Genomic DNA, 17,104 nt, shown 5'->3' with positions numbered 1-17,104 from the left:
AAGAGGACTCTTCACTTGGGCAACAAAAAGATGGCATTGTTTCCAGCAGTTTATGGTGCAAGGTGGTGGTCATCACAACAGTGTTCTGTCGACTGTGGTGTAAGTCATTTCAGATAACGCTCACTGTATTTCACCTTCAGGTTCGCATGGAGAGGGAGAATAACATGAAGGAGTTCAAGCTTGAGGACGACATGCCAAAATTTGGGGCGGGCAGCGAGTTTGGTCGGGACCAGAAGGAAGAGGCCCGGCGCAAGAAATATGGCATCATCATGAAGAAGTACAACCCCGACGACCAACCTTGGCTGCTCAGGGTTGGTGGCAAGGGAGGAAAAAGGTGAGTGGATGCTGGCTTCTGCCTTTCCCCTAACCAGGTGTCACAGTGGCTGTGATGTTCTGCCACTGAGTACAAGGTTGCAGGTTTCACTCGCGGTCGGCTCCCACATTTTAATGGAGGCTGAATGCTAGAATGCAAAATGCTCATTTGTCATGGTTTGGGGGCACATTCAAGAAGTGGCAGCAAGTTTTCTAACAAGAGCACAAAGTCGTGCTAGTTGGTTCCTGAGGGTTCTGAGAAAAGCAGCTCAGCGACAGAACCAATGAAAGACTAAGCAACGCAGGCACTCGCTATAAACTGCCGGCTTTCTTTGTCGACATGCCAGATGTGAAGCTGGCGATCTTTCTTACCTTTCTGTCTTGCCTGTGAAGAAATTAGCACTGTGTTTTGTATTTCTTTGGTCTTGTTGCTGCACTGCTTTTTCTGGATTAATTTAGGAGTTGTAAAAAGTTTACCGCACATTTTTGTATATAAAAGGACAACACTGCAAATATGTAGGCTGGAAACACATATATAAATTATTTTGATGCCAGTGTTGGTCTCGAAATACCAGAAATGGCACCATTGACAGTATTGTGACATATGAAACAGAGCAAAGTTAGTTTGCGTTTAGCATCAAGGCTAGGTTTGACAATGTTGCTTATAACAAAATAAACAAATAAACAAGTAAATTGCTCGCTGTCCACTAATTGAGAGTAGGTGTAAGTGTGAAATGACAACTTACAAAGCAGATTGGTTGTAGATGATACTAGGAGATACTTAGAGATGATGCCTTTTGAAGGTTGCTATTGGAAATGACAAATAAAACTTCAGCGTAGCGGAAGTTGCAGCTTGAGTGATATTGGGAGCAAACGTTAGGAAGAACTCGGAAGCAATATTTTTTGTAACTTCTTTCGGAGTAACTAGCGTATGTAATGCGTGCTGTACCAAGGGTAGGGGGAGCTCGTTTTGTTCTCACAACTTGCCTGGATATTCTTGTTCGAGTGCCCGGATAACGGCTTTGGCTTTTGGCTCAAGGTCACTTGAAGGTCGCCAACAACAGGAGCTAAAAGTATTTCATGCTCAATACTGTACGCATTTGCTCTGGCTTGCAGAATCCGCAGCGATTGCACAAACAGAGTGATTCAGCTTACCATAACACCATGACGCCTCCACCTTTTGGATACCGAAACTGGTTCATAAAGAAGAGCATTGTACTAAATTATTTAGGGTACTCTGATGCCTTCCTGCAATTCTGCTATGGCTTAGAGGATGTGGACCTTCATTTAATGCAAGAAATAAAAATTATGCAGATCCCCCGCTCTGTGCAAATTCATGTTGTGCTAAGCATTTTGCAGGTAGCTGGCAATTCAACACCATTTGACGTTCTTCAAAGAGTTACCAGATGGATCAACGTGTTTGTTTAAAGCAAGCAGTTATGTTTGACACGAGCATATGTGTTACAACAGAAGCAAGACAAGGGTAGTATGGTGGTGACGGAATTTTTTTTTACTCTGGGAACAAAGTTTATAACCTGTTTCGCTATGACCTGGCTTGATCCCGAAGATGTTGCAGTCTAACACAGTGCCTTAACGGGTTAACTGCTACAAGGCAAGAATGAGAGAAACTGAGAAGCTCCTGCTCATGACACAAGGAAAAGAGAGGGATAAGACCGTGACCAAATGGAAACTAGTGCACAGACACTAGCAGGTGCTCGTCCTGTGTGACATGATGCCCAATCACTCACCTTAAAGAGCTAGGTTGCGTTGGCGTGACAAGAACATGCGTGAGATCGTGGCCTACAGGTTAGAGCATCAGGTTGCTGTGCTCGGTGTCAGAGGTTTGATCCCACCAGCAGGCACACGAATTTCCTTTTTATGAAATGAGGTGAGACAGGAACGGTACCTTCTTGTTGCAAAGGGCCTGGGATGAGCCAAAGAAGGCTTTGCATTTAAAAAATGTAACGGCAGGTTAAAAATGTCATGTCAGTATTCCTTTAAAGAGCCACAGACAGTCAAAATTAACCGCTAGCTCTCCAGTGTAGTATTCCTCAGCGCCTACTGCGTAGCTTCGGGATGTCAAACCCCATTATTTTAGTTCACACTTCTCCTACCAATTGAAATGGCACCAGGGTCTGCATTCACAAAGCAGATTGTATTAACTGTGGTTTATTGGGACATGCATAGGTCAGTCATCATTATGAATAATATGATTATAGATCAGCAGCCATTATGATGAACAGTTGTTCAACAAGGTATGTGTCAGGCTGAAGCAATCGTTTCGACAGGGTGACTCGTCTTTGTCAGGGCCTGAGACAGATTTTTAGTTTAAGCTATTTGTCTTCTTTTTTTTTTGCCAAGGAAGGCTTTTTATGACATAATAAAAAAGAAGAACTTTTAAAATTATCAATAGGAATGCAACCCTGCATCCTGCAGGAAGTCCAGTAAGGCTCTGTAATGGCAGTAATCTTGCTCTACTTGCTGAAGTCGGCTAGAAGGTGAGTCATCCTTAAATCATCAGTACAAGAAAGGTGGCGCCCATCCTGGCATATGAGTTTTTTGTTCATGTCCTTTTTCCGAAATTGATTTCCTGAACAAACAAGAAACTTGGACAGACATTCATTGTTCAACCACAGTTCATTCAAGTCTCCATCTTTCTGTGTACTTGTGTTTTGTTTGGAGGAGCCATTATGAATGAGGTACTTTGGCGGTCTTGATCGAGAATTATGTTAATATTGTCTTTCCTGTGACATGCTTGCCACGGTGAGCATGCAACAAAAAGTCTACTTGCAAGACTGCAAAGCTTACCTGCTGTTTCTATCATGTAGCGTCTTACTAGAAGTAGATTAGAGGGATTTTGCCTGTTGCATGCTTGTTGTATTTCTAGCTTTTGACAAGCGACGCTTGCAAGAGGCTTTGTATATATACTACATGTAATAGACAAAAATGGCTGCTTCCTAGTGTAAAAGGGCATAGAACAGGTGTGACTAAAATGAAACTTGCTAGCTGCATGCGACTCTGCACGGTTGCGTGTGTGGCTTGTGATCACTTATACCTGGTCAGAGAGTTAATTTTACACTTAATTCTGACGTGCACTGTATTGCAGGAGCGTCCCCTCTGTGGGAACCTTTGAGGAATTTCAGTATAGATCATTTTCAGAAACCAGTGTTGTGCTCCTTGGCAAAGAACAAAGTAATAAAAAGACTGCTAAAACAAAATTGCAGCGTTAGAAAAATTCAAGACATATATTAAAATTGGTGATGTCTGTGTTTGGTGCGACCTTTTCTGGTGAAGCTGACAGCTTCTCTGACTGATATGTGCAGGTTCAAGGCCATACGCGAGGGAGGCGTTTCGGAAAATACGTCTTTCTACGTCTTCTGTAAGGCCCCCGACGGTGTCTTTGAAGCTTTTCCCATTGAGGAGTGGTACAACTTTAACCCTGTGAACCGCTTTAAGGCACTCACTGCTGAAGAAGCAGAAGTGGAATTTGAGAGGTAAGTGCATTGCAAGCAGACTACACCGAACAGTGGCTTTATTTGACCAAGGAATATAATGTCTGTTCAAGAGGTACCTACAGCTTCGGAAAACTTGTGAGAGAGTATGTCACTGTTAAGGTACTAGTACTAGAGTGACATTACAAGGAAGGCTTCCTGTTGACCAACCTAGAGGTAGCAGGCTCCCATGTGAGACCAACAGCGAGGTACTCTAAATGCATCCGTTCATGGATAGGATCGCCACAACTTACTCTTGTTCGAAGATCGTGGACGAATGGCCTGGTGTTGCAACGTGCCATGCCCACTGTTCTAGTGGACTGGTGTTGTTGCCTTGGTGAAAGGCTGCATGATGTGAATGCCATTGCATCGACTGCTGTACCAAGTTTTCGCAAACTAGTAGGAGTGTACAGATATTTGGAACTTTTAAATAATGAATTGAAAATTGTCCTATGATTATAAATATATAGTGAACAAATTCTATTTAATTCAGGCGAGACTGATATTTACAGTAGATTCTTTGAGATATGTTTTATTGAAGGTGTGTGCATTTTGAAACAAGCTGTGTTGCTTATTTAAAGAAGGCTGTCCTCTTGTTTGCCTGAATACATTTGGTTGCCTTGGGCCTCATCCGCAGGAGAGACAAAGTAATGAACCACTTCTCCATCATGGTTCGCAAGAAGATGTCCCTCGAAGAAGAAGGAGCCAAAGAGGAGGGAGAGGAGGAAAAAGGGAAGAAGGGGAAGAAGGGCAAAAAGGAGAAGAACAGAGACTTTGTGAGTGCCCCTGTTGCGTGCCCTTCTGAAAGCATGCTTATGAGGCCTGCGGAGGAAATGGGCAGGTTGGTCCTATGGCCACAGATAGTTGTATAGATCAGGGATGTGTGAATATTCAAAACTTTTGAATAATGAATCAAATATTGCCCTATTTGATTTGGTCTTTGATTCTAATAGTCACCTATGTAAATGCGAATATTTTTCTATAGTTTCCGAATATTTCAAAGTTGTCAACCGTGCTTAGTTAGACATAAAATGGAAGCAAAAGTACAATAAATTTGATCCTCATGGCCATAGTAGGCATAAGGCATGAGAAGTTATGTAGTGGAGCAGGCTGCATCACTCAGGAGGGGAGGGAGAGAGAGAGGGGGGGGTGGCATAAAGAGGTGCTATTACTGCTTCCCTGCAGGGAGCACGGCTCAGCACCTATAAGTGAGAGGATAAAGGTAGAGGACAGGGGGAGCTCATGTGATCGAATGCGTGTTGGGGGCGAAAAGCATGTGCCTCCTGTTCCTCTGGTCCAGCTGTGACTGTGCATGGCTGTCTGCATGGCTTACTGCATCCGTAGCCCGCACATTGTATGTTGAATGTCAGCTGCGGTGAGTGCCAGGGTTAAGGGTGAGCCAAAATGGCTGGTAGTTCCATGCGTGTGGGACGGCAGCATGCCGAGTGTTAAAGGTGCATAATAGAAATTTTAGAGACGTGGCACAGTTGAAATGGCAAGGTAAGCACGACACACAGTGTTCACTTAGGGACAAGAACATGCACTCGCCGCTGCCACCAACCCTGAGCCGTATTCCGTATTACGCCAGCGTTGTGACAGTATATGCCTGCAGTCATCAAGTGAGACCTGTTCATGTTTGTTTGTGCATGCGGGACACCATTCTTGATTAGTTTGTGAGCAATTATACTGCAATTTATACAGCGTATAAGACTTATGTGCCTTACCTTGTTTAAAAACACAAGATCACACTCTTGTCTGAAAGGCAAAGCACTGATAGTGAGCATAAAGGTCAATTCACTTGCTGTTGCTGGAGCACTTCCTCACTCCAACGTTCTGACAGCAACTTTTCGCAGTCATCAAGCCAGATATGCTCATGTTTACTTGTGTGAGCGTGACACGGTGCTTGTTAATTTAGTTAGTAAGCTAATGTTTACAACTTTATACAACCGGTAAAACTACTATCCTTACTTTGCATAGCTATCTACTAATTTGCTATCGCAATCGATGCTTCGCCTTTCGGGCAAAACTGTGACTTTTTTGTTTGTATGTTTTTTACTTTGGACATTCGTCACTCACTCTTTGCAATAACGTTGCTACACATCGTGACCAATATTTCAGAAGGGAGGCATTTCTGATATTACCGACTACTGATAACACGGACATTTTTTGTCGAATTATCAGGGTCCGTTGTAAAGAGAGTCGACTGTACATGCTGCTCTTGTTGATCATTCAGAGTGTGTGTGTGTCTTTTTTCTAATGTCTTTGCAGGTTACCTCTGTAACTGTCTTTGAAACAGTAAAGAATGTTCTGGTTGCCAGTGTCACTGTCGAGCTACAGAAGTATTGCTGTATAAAAGTAAGAGCGACAAGGTTGAGAAATAGTGCAGATAGATGGCAAAGGAGCCAAACTACCATTGGGCAAAGAGAAAAAAAAAATGATGAAGTTATGTTTATCTGGAACGACCAGCATGCTTCAGAGTAAAATGCAAGGCAACAAATCATCTACTTGTTCTTATCACTTAAAATGTGGTGCGTTGGCACATTGTTTAGCATAGTGTGTCAGACTAGAGCTGTGAGCCTTAGTCTGCTGCACAGACAGATAACTGTTTTCCTTGTGCTCCAGCAACTCACCGAAATGGACGACTGGTTGAGTGACTCGGACGGCGAGGGCGACGACGACTCGGATGGCGAGAGAGATGATGACAATGGTGGTGGCAAGAAGAAGAAGAAGAAGGGTAAAGCTGGAGAAGATGATAAGAAGAAAAAGAAAAAGAAGAACCAGTCCGATGAGGAGGCCATGGAGGAAAGCGATGAGGGAGACTTTGATGACCGAGAAGTGGACTACATGTCAGAATCCAGGTGAGGGAGAGAGCTCCATATTTCTACACTCTGTTTCTCCAGCTCTGTGCAGTGACAGCAAGTATTACAGGTCCACCCTAAAGAAGAGCTTGCACATCGTGTGATGCATATTTTCCCCAAACAATAATCGTAATCTCTCTTACTTGTATTTACTTTCTTGAAAACACTATGCTCGGGTTTCAAGAAGGCAATGTCACGCCGATAATGTGCTTGCTGTTCTTGACCAGGATGTACTGGGCTTGCAGTGTTAAAGAAAGGAGAAGCACACAAAGGAAATTACGAATATTGTTTTTGGCCAAACGTGTGCCCCAATAAGTGCAAGCTTTTATTAAAGTGTTGCATCATCCAGTCAATTACGACCACAAAAATGACTTGTCTGTTTTTGGCAGCTTAAGCTCTAGTGCGGGGCATTGCTTGAATAAAGGGATCATGGAAGGACAGGCAGCGCTTATGTGGCGAGTTATTATTTTTTGGACATGTGCACCTAATTCTTAAGGATGTGCAAATACCTTAAACTTTTGAATAGCAAATTGAATGTATAGTCCTATTCGAGTTGGTCCTCGAATCGAATACTAGTCACTATTCGATTTGGTCTTCGATATTAGTTGTCACCACCCGAGAATACCAATATTTTCCGTATACCTTTCTTATACTTTACATAATTGACTATACTCAATGAAGCATGAAATTGAAGCAAAAATGCAAAAACTTCCAGCTCATCCACAGTGCACATAACATGTTAGAAGTACGCTGCATCACTCAGCCCTCCAGGCTTTTCCAGCTAAACATCTTTAGAGAAAGCATTCACATACAGTTGAACCCGACTATATCAAACCTGTTTAGATCGAATTATCCTGTATATCGAACTATTTCTGAACACAGTATAGTTGCAATGAGTCTACAGTAATCCCTCGTTATAACAATTGCCTTACTCGAAATGTCGCTTTGTTTGAAATTTCTTCTGGTCCTGACCCAAACGCATGCATTTTAAGCCTCATTACTCAAAGCGCACGAATAGCTTGACCTGCTTAGAGCGAAGTGGCAAGCGGCGGCGACCCTTTTGCACATGCAGTGTCAAATTAATACCGCCGACGAAGCAGTCTCATGCAGGCCCAGAGCAGGCACCAAAGTACCAAACCCACGACCGATGACTGCCTAGTAATGGGTACCAAGCGAGTGCCGAGTGCTCCTGGCTGTTTACTGTGGAGCGAATGGAAGCTGTCAAATTCAATGGTTCAGCATGCCCGAACCGTTCATCTCGATCACAATCACATTGCTGGTGTCTCCCTTGGTAGAATCCACACGAAAATTAAGTTTTCCTGACTCTTTGCCATGTCAGAAAACTGCGGTCTCTTGGATGCTGAAAAATGGCCAAAAGACCGCAGGCAGACTTACACCGTAGCATTCCATGGGGTGTGCTCGATGAGCAAAGTTTTACCACTGTAAAGAACACTTCTGGTGCTGAAACGTGCCGAAAAGCCCTAGTGTCCATCTGATTACAGGTGCCATGTTCAACGTGAGGAGCTACGTTAGCAAATCGGAAAGATGACTTTGGGGAAGCCGATCTAGAAATTTGCTCCCCACTCGCCATAATCGACCTGCATCGTAATAAAGCACCATCCCTAGCTTCATTGCACTTTTGACGGAGCAAATCGACCAATAACTTGCTGAAAACACAAAAAATCAGAGCGTCGCCAGTGGCAAGTCAGGCTGTCAACATGGTGGGTCAACATTAGCTGGTGTTTCCCTGGCAGTTTTCTTGAACCGGTCATGCTCGATTCGCGCCATCTAGCTTGAGATAAGTGGTCTAAATTCGTGGTAAGGTCATTGAATTTTGTTTTTAGACATTTGTCAGTGGCACGGATGTGACTGTGCACGGACAGTGTCATCGACAGTGGTACGCTGAAAAACTCATTTTGCAAACTTCACAGCTGCACATCTTAGGAAAAAATTCCCCAGTGAACATGCAAAGCCCTTACTGCAAAACCATTCAGTTTTCAGAATCACGCTGCGTACCCACGATGAGCGGCTAATAGTTTTTTAAGTACAGCGAACACACCCTCAGACTCGAGCCACGGCATTTGCAGCGCTTTCCAGCAGGATACTCTCGTACAGTGGAATCTCGATGATACGAATCTCACAGGGTCACGAAAAATATTCGTATTGGCCGAAATTCGTATCATCAAAACAATTAAAACTAGCTAAATTAAAGAGTCAAGAGGTGAACTCACTCAGGCACACGTACATAAAGAGCATTTATTTCTTGAAGAAAAAGTCTTTAATGTCATTCTGCCTCATTTTATTTGTCAGGTCACTTAGCAGACTTTGTTCAAATCCATAAAAACGCGTGCACATGTCGCTGATTTCATCTGCGGCCATAGCAAGAACTTCGAGCACGTGCAGCGTTTCGGCCACCGGTGGTGGACCTTCGCTGTCGCCCACATCTAACACAAAGAATGCGGTCCGAAGCACAGCAGCTACTCCGTCCTCCACGCTGTCCGGCGCTGCGCCCGTGCCTCCGCACTGAAAGACAAGTCGCTTGACTGCGCGCTGTTCTCTTTCGCGGCAGTCGGTGGGGCGGCGTTTATTAAGGCGAAAGCTTTGGCTCATGCTCATGGTCACGTCTGTCTGTGCGCTGGAATCGTGCCAACTGTGGCCTCTCCTCTGCGCAGCAGCGCAACCTCCTCCCCTCCTTAGCAACCGGCACGCTGATGGGGGGCGCCGCTGTGCATCGCAACCGTGACATCACACAGCAGTAGAATGAGCGCGCGCGCGTTGGCTATGCATCGGCGGTGGCAGCTGCACCGCCGCTCCTTCGACAGACGTCTCGTTGCAGTCAAGTGAGTGAGACTCATGGCTCCGAAGCGGCCCAGTGATTCTGCACCAAGCGATTCGGATAAACGGCAGCGGACGCTGGATTCCCCCAACACCAAACGCCAGAAGAACTAGGAGCGAATGCTCATGCGACGACTGAACATGTCACCAGATGCAAAAGCAAGGGAGGCAGAACAGAAATGCCAACAGCGACTGATTAGGTCACCGGGTACCAAAGGCAAGGAAGCAGAACGAAAGTGGCAGCAGCGACAGGCAATATCGCTGAACACCAAAGCAAATCAATTGGAGCGCAGACGGCAGCAGCAACTGGCTATGTCACCGAACAGCAAAGCCAATGAAGCGGAGCGCAGACAGCAGCAGCGTCTGGCTTTTGCCAAGCACACTTTAGAATTTCCAGTGTCTTCGGTGATTTTCGCATCAACCGACGCGGGTCGAAAATTAATTCGTAACAACCGTTCTCTAGCATGTTGCAAAGTAATGGGGCTCGGCCGGAACCACAGAAAAATTCGTATTATCTGGAAATTCGTATTAGCCGTGATTGTATCGTTGAGATTCCCCTGTAGTCTTCCGTGACCTCTGTACTCCCCTTATAGAAGTGGCCACTGCTTTCCCCTCCTTATTCGCTCTCCAGTCTGCAAGCTGTTTGGACCCCAGTCACTCCTCTCACTCCCCTTCATGTCAGCTCCTCGCCTCCTCGCTGCCACTTTCCACCTTGCTGCTCCTCCAAAGCTGCCCTCTTCCAGCCTGCCCTCCCGAGCACATTCTTCCACCAACGGGTGCCCTTCCGAGGTTCCTGCTTCTTGGTCTCCACAACTCTGGTCACTTTTCTTCCGCTACATGTGAAGCCGATACCAAGCTCACCATTGCAACCGTCGTCATCACCAGTGCGCACTGACGAGGAAAGCCAGATGCCCTGGCGACATGTTGAAGCTTGTGCCTTCTGCGTCGCAAGCCGCGTTCAGTCACTTTGGCACCAAGGGTGCATGTGTTTAGATACTTGCTGCAGGCCATATGATTGTGCGTTATTTGGAGTGCTATGTTAGGTGTGCCTTGCTTGTGCTTTTGTGGTCTACAGGGATAAATGGCTCCGTCAGTTTCCGAGCGAAAGTGTCTGACTTTGGAGCAGAAAGTTCTGCTGACAAAAGAAGCAGAAAAAGATGGCCGGCAGAAAACTGACATCGCGAAGGAATTTGCCGTACTGCCATCTACTTTATCAACTGTATTGAAAAACAAGGAAGCTGTGCTGGATGGCTTTGAAGAGAGCTTCTCGGCGAAGAGAAAGAGGAGTCGTGATTCAAAATACCCCGAAGTGGAAGGTGCACTTCTGCATTGGCTGAAGAACGCCAGGAGTGAAAATCTTCTCGTGCATGGACCTGCACTTACTGCAAAAGCCAAAGTTCTCGCCCTCCAAATGGGCCATAAAGATTTCAAGTGCAGGAATGGCTGGCTTTAGTGGTTCATGAAACAATGTGGCGTGACCTCGAAGTCGATCGTTGGCAGAAGTGCAGCCTTGAACCGTTACACTGTAGACCTATGGTGCCAACATCAGCTCCAAGCTCTACTTGAAAAGTATGAAGACAAAGACATGTACAGCCTAAATGAGGCCACATTTTTCTACAATACGCTACCGAATCGCACGTTCACTACCGCTGGCGGATCGTCATCCAGAGGAAAACAGACAAAGGAGCGTGTCACGATGCTGTTTGATGCCAATGCAGCAGGCAAGGACAAGCTTCCCGTGTTGATACTGGGGAAGGCGAGGAAGCCGCGGTGCTTCTGAAATGCAACTATTCCCAAGGAATGCATCTACAGTAGTAACAAGTGAGCATGAATGACTACTGGTATTTTTGAAGACTACGTGCTCCTTCTGGTTGGATGGGTTGACGCAAAGAATGGGCAAGTGCTTTTCATAATTGACAATTGCCCCTGGTTCTGCAACCGATGGATCAGGGCATCATTGAGACCACCCGGAAGCTGTACCACGAGGGTCTTATACAGCACATGCTCACAGTATATGACGCCAGCAACAGGTACAACATTGATTTGCTTGGCGCGATTCATTTGCTGCACTTTTCATGGAAAGAACTCGCACTTTCGAAGGTCCCCAACTGCATTATGCAAGCCTGCTTTTTCCTCGCTGTTGTCAGCTACCCTGACGATGACCAGCTTGACGATGACCGGACTTGCAGCAATCTGTACGAGGCTGTTCATAGAATTGCTGGCCAAGAAGTAGAAGGCGACTTCGAGACAACCACGTTGGCTGACGCTGCTGCTCCTGTGGTCGCCCCAGCGACGGATGCGGAGATACTAGTTGACACTGTTGGTGGCCTCGACAAGGATGAAGAGCCAGCGGACGAAGAGCCATGTGAAGTGCCAACCATGGTGCAGATGCGGGAGTACCTACACCTGCTGTGAAATAAGGTTGAATGCATGGGTGGCCACCACAGCCTCGTGCAGTGCTTGGTCAAATTACAGCAGGGGTTGTTACAGCAAATTAGAGCTTGGTCAAATTAGAGTGAATAAGGCTCTACTGCTTTAGCTTTTCTCGAGTGGTTGCTTATATAGAATCACCCCTGATAATGAATTTTTCGCCGTCCCGCTGACTTCATTATAACGAGGTATTGCTGTATGTAACTGTATATTACTGTATATTACTGTATATATAATTGAAAGCAATATGTATCACGCTATAATGCATCCCGCTGATTCACACTGAAATCTGCACTGCCACCGATAATTTGAACTCCTTGCCATTGTGCATCAGGAGAGTACCAGTGCACGGGAGCACGTTGGCGACGATCGTCGCCGCGCAGCTTTGCTCTCTCCATCTGCGGTCGTCATTTGCAGGTCTGTGCTCTTCCCCCTCTCTCAAGACCTCCAAGTTAAAAACGTGGACGCGGCGCTGCATGTTATTTATTTATTTATTTAATAATTTATTTATTTATTGTGGCACCAATAATATGGACACTCCTAACTCATTTCCGCCATTGGCAGGGGCGTTACTGTGAGGTTCCTTGCAGAGCCCAAGGGCGATAACTCCGTCGCCGCGCGCCCTACACTGTATGTGTGGGTGAAAGCGTGCGAGAGGAGCCGTCGATTGCTGCACGATCTCGCCCGCGTGAATGGGACGAATACGAAGAGGATGCCCACCGTCTTCACTCGTGCGCGAGGCACCCAATTTTGCGAGGCACCAGGTGTGTGTGAAGGTTGAGGGGAATGGGGGCGTTCTCTCCGGCTGCAACTACACATGTGGAGGCTGTGTGCGGCCGTATCTTGGAAGTGATCTGCCTTGGAGGCAGAGTCTAGTTACATTGGCGGCTCGTAGCTCTGTGCGTGCTGTGTGTTCTCGGCGCTCACTTTCGCGCTGAAGCGATAGACAGCACGAATGTAACTTTTCTCGCTGCTGTTGCCGCATTTCCTCACGCCAGCGTTTTGACAGCGAGTTTCCGTAGTCATCGGGTGTTATATGTTCATGTTTGCTTTGTGTGCTGACATCATGCTTAGCATTTTTGTTAGCAAGCGAACGTCTACAAGTTGATACGGCCAATAAAAGTACTATCCTTACTTCATATGGCTGTCTGCTAATTTGCCATCGCAATGGATGCTTTGCCTTTCAGGCGAAACTGCGTCCATTTTTTTTTTACATCTTGGAGGCTATGCTCTTTATCTACGAGGCGTTCTGCAGAGACGTGCCACCAGGTAATGTCTGTAACACAGCGGCCGTGACGTTTATCGGCGCTCGCAGTACCAACAAGCATAGCCTTTGAGATCCGTGGCTATTTTTCAAAGGAAAGCATTGCTAGGATACGTGTTTGGCGCCACCTACACATATAGTGGAACTCAACAGTGTGCAGTCGGCGCATCAGTGAAAGTACGCCGGAGACCAATGTTGTAGCAGGTTGTGATGCGTTTCGAGAGTGCATTTTAGAGCTTAGCTCTAGTTCCTGCGGTGAGCGTTGGCGCGCGTCGCATGCTGCTAGTCACACTACAGCGCTTGCGCTGCGCCAGCCGAACTGCTGTCCCCTCTATCTAGACTTTGGCACGCCTGCTGTCGCCTGTTGTCTTCGGAGCATGCACAGAATGATCCCTGACCTGCGCGCCACCTTGAATGGCTGCCTGCAATCGTCTCGAAGCGGCGTGGGCACATTTTTTCCCCTTTTTTCTGTGCCATGCATTGTGGGTCGGCGAATGCGTGGATGGAGTGAGAGCCATCTCGACGTCGGGCACGTCGGGCCTCATTGGCCACGTCCGTTTATGTTGGCTGCGCCGGCACTTCGAACTATAGACGTTTTTCTCGCCAATGTGACATAGCGTGTGCGCACATGCGCTTACGCTACGTCTGTCTATATATGCGCCTTAACCGAGATATTTTTTCTCTGACTTTCATTAGTTCGAATTTTGTATAATTCGAATTTTCATTGCTACCCCGTGGAATACGAATTAGCGAGATTTTACTGTAACCGGTTTTATCTATGTATGTCCTGTACAATACTGTATAATAAACATGGATTTATATGATGGTGTAATGATCACATTTTCTCATTTGGCCACAGCAGCCGCATCTCAGTGGGGTCAAAATGCAAAACACTCGTGTACTTAGATTTAAAGTGCACGTTACAGAAACACACAGGGTTAGAGTTAATCCAGAGCCTTCCACTATGGTATATAGCCTGAGCGTTGCTTTGGAGCATTAAACCCAACCAATAGAGTGGCTTGCACTGTAAGTGCTTAGTTTATTTCAATTATCCTGGTAAAGGTTCATTTAGCCCAAGGTTTTATGTCTGGGGATGTTGGTAACTGGGAACTTCCAGATGGGATTATTATACAAAGCTATGCAATAAAAGAACAGTAAGAGTAAATTTAATCCTGACCATCATGCTGCTTGACTTTGGTAGCTCGGAGGAAGAGGAGCCTGCAGACGAGAAGGCGAACCGTGAGCTGAAAGGTGTCGAGGATGAGGATGCCCTTAGGGCTGCGGACCAGTCAGAGGAAGAGGAGGAAGGTGAGAAGGAGGAGGAGAAGCCCGAGGGAGAGGAGGAGGCCACCAAGGACGAGAAAACGGCCGAGCCTAAGCCAAAGTCAAAGGCTGACAAGAAAGAGGGTAAGTGTGGTTGCAGTGGGGGTACAACTGCATTTCTGTAGAATTGGAATCATTAAGTGCTCCTACAAATTGAGTCGGGGACCTTTTGCCAAGAACAAGAATTATGTGTGGAATACATGTAGTTTATTATGTCCTTGAATTTTTGAAACGTCCAGAAATTGTGGAAGTGTACTCACTGATGGGACGTTTGGCTGTCGGTACGTGCTTTTGGTTGCAGCTAGTGTGACCACATTGATTTGAGCCAACAGACACTCGGCACTCTATGTAAGCATGTTCTGCGTCCCCTCTATATATAATAGAGACAATTTACAAAGGGAATTGTCTTGCGTGACATGGCACAAGGCATACAGTGCATCACAAGGCTATGCGACTCTTATAGTAGCATCACTGTGAAGCCTGAAGAAGCACTTAAAAAAATAAAAACCTGTCTAATGTAGAAACACAAACAAAACGAAAGAATTATATTTTTTACAGCCTATTTGTCAGTACTTCATTTCATGCCTAATCCTTGCTCAAGGTGAGCTTTGTTTGCTTTCCTTAGACCGCATAAACACCAAAGTGAAGTTTTTTTAAAAATTTTCTTCATGTCAAGATTTGTGTAGGCCGAGGCGAAGTTAGCACTTAACTTACCAGCTGTATTATGAAAGCCCAGAACTATAACATGCTACATGTTGCAAGAGTGTGCAGCACGTACCGGTATTTTCCAAAAGAGCCCTAACCCTATAACTTGGCAGTTTGGAAATTGCAGATTATTGACCTCAGTCACTTCATGAGAGCAGTGGGCATATCACACGATGTTGAAAAGTATCTTGATTCGCCTAAACTGGTTGCAAGTGACGCGTAAGTCAAATTTATGACAATGCATACTATTATTAGTTACTTCTGTAAATGTTTTTTTTTTTTTTTTTGTGCTTGATTAGGTATTTTGAGCTACATGCAAGCAATTCTTCTTTTTTTTTTTGCTACAGTCGATATGTCAAGCCCTGCCATTATTTTATAGCAGGAGAACACTCATTAAAGTAGAGTACCGTATAGACTCGTGTTAGGCCTACACATTTTTTTCACAATTTTGACAATGTTTGGCTCTTGCATGGGACCGAACCTTTCGGTCAAAATGGAGCAGGTGCAACCGGAAAATTGTGCATGCCCCAGATCCCCGTAAGTACCATTGTATCGTAGGTCAACACTCAGCTCTCGCCATCTAGTAGCGGCATGCGGAAGTACGTAGCGCGTGAAAATTCGCCGATGGTGCACGTGGCATTGGGCAATCGCCAAATGCAATTGTTTCTCTGTTGGAATTTTTTTTCTCCACATTTTGGGCTGCCAAGTTGGGGGCGCAGCCCTTAAATGGGTGTGTCCCTTACACGAGTATATGTGGTATGACCAGCCAAACTTAACCGGACTTTGACACGGTCATCCGACTGTTCTGAGTTTGAGATCGCTGCCTCTAATCCCTCCTACCGATAGTGACCACTATTTCAGCATGAAATATGTGACGTCGAGGAATGGGGGCCACCATTGTGTCGTCTACTTTGAAAACCAGTTGGAGACCACAGCCGGGATAACCTAAAACTATTCCAGTTTTTTTTTTTATTATTCCAAATATGCCATTAGCCTCCCTTGATAAGTCAAAATGGTTCTGGCCCAGTCCATATGACTCAGGATGCTCTGTGCTCTATGCTCAGGCTCCACCCATTTTGGGTGGAGCCTGAGCAAGTTTGACCTATCACGAGTGCTAATGGTGGATTTAGAATAAAGTCAGTCTGAAATACTTTTGTGTTATGCCGGCCCATGTCGAACATCTTGCTGCGCATGCTCTGGCACCTAACGGCACCGTTGAATCATTTCTGCTGTTCCTTTACTTGTGCGATAAAAAGCAGCAGTGAACCTGTCGAGACATACATTCAAAAATAAAGTGATGCATGGCTGCCATGATGTATTTCAACTTTTTGATGTCGCTTCCAGTGTTTGCAGTATACAAAAACATGACCTTTGAGTTTGGCTTCTGTTAACAAGGAATGTAGATTTTTGGGCTAGTTGGTTCATTGCGTCAGTTGAAGTCTGTGGGGATGCGTGACTCTCACGCCTCCCCTGAGATCTAGTTTTCCCGCACAGCTCGTCTCCTGCAGGGCGGCTTCGCCCGCCGCGTGGCCTGGTGCCCGCGGCGGTTGGAGTGGTTGAAGCGCAGTGCAAGAGATGCCGCTAGTGTTGCGCTGCGGCGGGGTTACTTAGGCGCGGGAAAGAAAGGCGCTTGGGCTTTTTCCGGCGGGTCGGCTAACAGCGAGGACGTCCCGCGCGCCGCCGACCGATGCTTCTGCGAGACCGCCTCGCGTGGCCGCCTTCGAACGCGCCACGATTCGCGTGACCATACACGCGAAGGACCAGGCGTTGGGATCCAGCATGGGGCGAACATATTCGCTCGCTTCCGGTCGCGGTGAGTCAGACTTCTGGATTTGTCGCGCGCCCATCGGCATGTTTTGCGGATAGCAACTCGGCTAGCAGGCACT

At 46.1% G+C, this 17,104-nt stretch overlaps 1 protein-coding gene across 6 annotated transcripts in view; it reads left to right on the top strand.

Moving 5' to 3' along the window:
• LOC142560519 (general transcription factor IIF subunit 1-like) overlaps positions 1-17,104 on the top strand; it is a 37,483-nt gene that overhangs the window by 4,592 nt on the left and 15,787 nt on the right. For all 6 annotated transcript variants that reach the window (XM_075672682.1, XM_075672686.1, XM_075672683.1 and 3 more), the window contains exons 4-8: positions 141-334; positions 3,636-3,806; positions 4,441-4,579; positions 6,426-6,661; positions 14,392-14,597. In XM_075672682.1, the coding sequence (XP_075528797.1) occupies positions 141-334; positions 3,636-3,806; positions 4,441-4,579; positions 6,426-6,661; positions 14,392-14,597 (946 nt within the window). The remainder of the gene's footprint in view (positions 1-140; positions 335-3,635; positions 3,807-4,440; positions 4,580-6,425; positions 6,662-14,391; positions 14,598-17,104) is intronic.

The sequence above is a fragment of the Dermacentor variabilis genome, chromosome 10 (assembly GCF_050947875.1).
Source record: "Dermacentor variabilis isolate Ectoservices chromosome 10, ASM5094787v1, whole genome shotgun sequence".
In the NCBI taxonomy this organism is placed as follows: Eukaryota; Metazoa; Arthropoda; class Arachnida; order Ixodida; family Ixodidae; genus Dermacentor; species Dermacentor variabilis.
This window is presented reverse-complemented; position numbering and strand designations above follow the sequence as displayed.